At 31.7% G+C, this 3,319-nt stretch overlaps 1 protein-coding gene across 1 annotated transcript in view; it reads left to right on the forward strand.

The window, feature by feature from the left end:
* The first annotated feature begins 507 nt into the window (after positions 1-507).
* LOC122272213 (GTP-binding protein REM 1) overlaps positions 508-3,319 on the forward strand; it is a 42,119-nt gene continuing 39,307 nt past the window's right edge. The window contains exon 1 of the mRNA XM_071181740.1: positions 508-681. Coding sequence (XP_071037841.1) covers positions 508-681 — 174 coding nt within the window. The remainder of the gene's footprint in view (positions 682-3,319) is intronic.

Below are 3,319 nucleotides of genomic sequence, written 5' to 3' on the forward strand. Positions count from 1 at the left end.
TATTTACCGATTTTTCAATTATTCTGGCACCTCCGGAGCAGATGGCACCTCTGCATACATTGTTATGGTATGCATATCATTTACTTGTTTTATAATGCACAGCTTCTAAGCAACAGTCAAATATTATTTTATTACTTAACTATTTTGTACACAATGTTTCGTAAGCAACTAGTATTTAATTGTACTCCTTCATCTACATCTAAACATGGCAAAACAGTTGAAATGAAAGTAGGATGATGAGAATCTCCAATTTCCTGTCATAATCCATTGTTTTATCCAACTCCACACCTGCCAACTCTTCCGGATTTTCCGGAAGATTTTATTTTCATATTTAAAGTGGTAGTAAATATATACTATTTTTTCGTTTATAAACTTAATTTTTAAATGATTTTGATCACCACTATTCTTACAAAAATTAAGCACATATATTAATATGCGNTTGCCGGCATTAGCCTCTGTGTTATTCAACCAAACAACAGTGGTAGCAGAGCGTGGTTTACGATCATCATGGAGAAAGACTTAGTTTTTGGAATTCCGAAGTTGACTGGAACTAATTATCATCTTTGGGCCATGAAAATGGAAGCAGTTTTGAACCTCAAGAAACTAATGTCGGCATTGACAGAGGAAGCTCCAACTGACCCTGGTAAATTGCAAGTTTGGGAAACTACAAACCAAGATGCCGTATCATACTTGAAATTGTCTCTATCAGACGAACAGGCTTTGCAATATGCAGAAGAAAAGAATGCAAAAGCTTTGTGGACAAGAATTAAAACTTCTCTCATTAATTCTCATATTAAAAAAAATGATAACGGTATTTTTAAATGTATAAAAAAATAATTTATTTTAAATAGTATATAAATTTAGGCAGTTCTGTTGAACTTATTGCAAGATGATTTTAAATGTTGTCATACACAGACATGCCAACTTGCTCCGGACAAGAAATATATATTTTAAAGTGGTAGTTTATCAATTGTGATTCATAGTTTAATAAATTTAATTTTAGTAGATTTTTATCCGCCACTATTTCTAAATAATTCGTAAACTTATATAATTCACCACTTTTTAATACTAATGTCATGCTATACCTTTTAAAAAGCAAGCAAAAATAGTCAAATATTTGCAAAATATACTTAGTTGTTATTTACCGATTTTTCAATTCTTTCGGCACCTTCGGAGCAGCTGGCATTTCTGCATACATTGTTATGGTATGCATATCATTTACTTGTTTTATAATGTAGAGCTTGTAAGCAACAGTCAAATATTATTTTATTACTTAACTATTTTGTACACAATGTTTCGTAAGCAACTAGTATTTAATTGTACTCCTTCATCTACAGCTAAACATGGCAAAACAGTTGAAAGTAGGATGATGAGAATCTCCAATTTTCTGTCATAATCCATCGTTTTATCCATCTCGCTAGATTTTACTGCTGAAAAAACTGGACTCATTGCACTGAACCTGCCCAGGTTTTAAATAAATAAATTGCACTGGGGAATAAATTCTTTGTCACATTCTTACAAATACATGTTCTAGCCTAATTCGGGTGTGTGAATTTCAGTTCGGGTGTGTGAATGTTATGTTCCTAAAGCTACATGATTACTTTAAATGACAAAATGTAGAAGTAAAAAGCGTATAAATAACAGGGGGTCTCATAAATGTTGCGAAGAACTTCTAGGTGAATGAGGGTACATCATCAGGATTATAGGAACCCATGCCTTGAACTGTAGCCACACGCCGCTAGGGGCACTTCCTTATTTTAATCTATTCAGAAACACCCGGAAAAAAAACAGTTCATAATAGCGAAGTTCTCCCAGTGACACTTGATGACATTTACGGGCCTGGATTCCTAAGCAATTTCAATCCTGTTTATGAGTCCTAACTCTCCTAGAAGTTTGTCGCTACATTAATGAGACCACCGTGTTATATATATAACATTTTAAATATGTTATATATATTGTTATTTATAACATTAGACGAAAATAAGACTACAAATGTCATATAAAAAATCTGTCGCTTAAAGGCAGAAATCGATTGCAGATTTAAAATCTGCGCGGTGTAAATATCCGAGATCTTAATGTTACTTGAAACAGAAGAAAAAATATATTCTCTTAATGTTATTTGTGATTTTAACGTTGTAAACATTAGCTTTACAAAATACTGAAACAACGGGCAGTAATTTGGGAAGCGCAGTTTTTCTTTAAAAAAAACATTTTACGTATTGACATGGTAGAAAGAAAATTTGTTCTATATAAACATGTGCTGATAACACGATTTAAAACATGAGTTAACAAGTAACCTTGTATAATTTATATTTTGAGAAAGCCTAATTTGTGTTTACACAAATTTCATTTAAAAATAATAAACTCTGGTAACTTAATTATTTCATCGTCTGCATTAATTTCAATAAAGGCTTTTCTGCAGAAAGTATGACATTTGTGTTTTTTGCCTTTATTCAGTTTTTGTTTTTAGAGATCATCATAATGTTTAGAAATCTGCAAGCTTTATGTTATCAAGCAGATATATAACCTTTTAAAAATAATAGGTGAACCTGGAAAGTGCTGTAAACAAAAGCACGAATCCCGAAAAGCTGTGCTACAAAACGGTGTCTTTATAATTTCACTGGCCTCCCACTTTTCGGGAAATTTGCTTCGCGCTGTAGAATATTCTTTGTTTTTATTTACGATTATTCGTTTAGTAAATTCCATTTAAAATTATTCTCTGCACCACTACAACTGAATGCTTCAAAGAATAATATAAAAAGCCATTTTGCCCTAGTAATCTCGCAGTAAAGCTTTCAAAATGTTATCATATTCACCAAAATGCAGAAAACATTTGTCTTTGACTGTCCAACTCTCCATAAAATACTTTGCAACAAGCGTAGTGGTTTGCAAATAAGAATTTTGTTTAAAGGTGTAAGTTAATTTGGCGTTCGTAACGTTTTTGTCACCTTTTCTAGAAAATCGCAAGTTTAACGGAAACGTTATGCACGTGTAACATGTGAGAATGACAAATTTTTAAAATTAACCTTTTGCAATCCGAATATTTTAAAATACTCTTTAACCCGTTTTGTCCCGAAATTATATATTGAAATGATACAAAAAGTGGTTTTATGGAAAAAGTGGTATAATATATTACCGAAACTAATTGGTTTTTCTACAGTTAGAGCATTTAAAAAGACTTTGATTGATCAAAAGGTACTTGCTCCTTATAATTCTAAATCTAGTCAGAAGTAAATAAATCATTGTGGTATCTGAGAATCTTTTAATTCTCCCAGATAAATGAAAATACTGAAAAAAGTTTCCCACCACAATGAATGTC

Source organism: Parasteatoda tepidariorum, chromosome 6 (genome assembly GCF_043381705.1).
Source record: "Parasteatoda tepidariorum isolate YZ-2023 chromosome 6, CAS_Ptep_4.0, whole genome shotgun sequence".
Classification (NCBI taxonomy): Eukaryota; Metazoa; Arthropoda; class Arachnida; order Araneae; family Theridiidae; genus Parasteatoda; species Parasteatoda tepidariorum.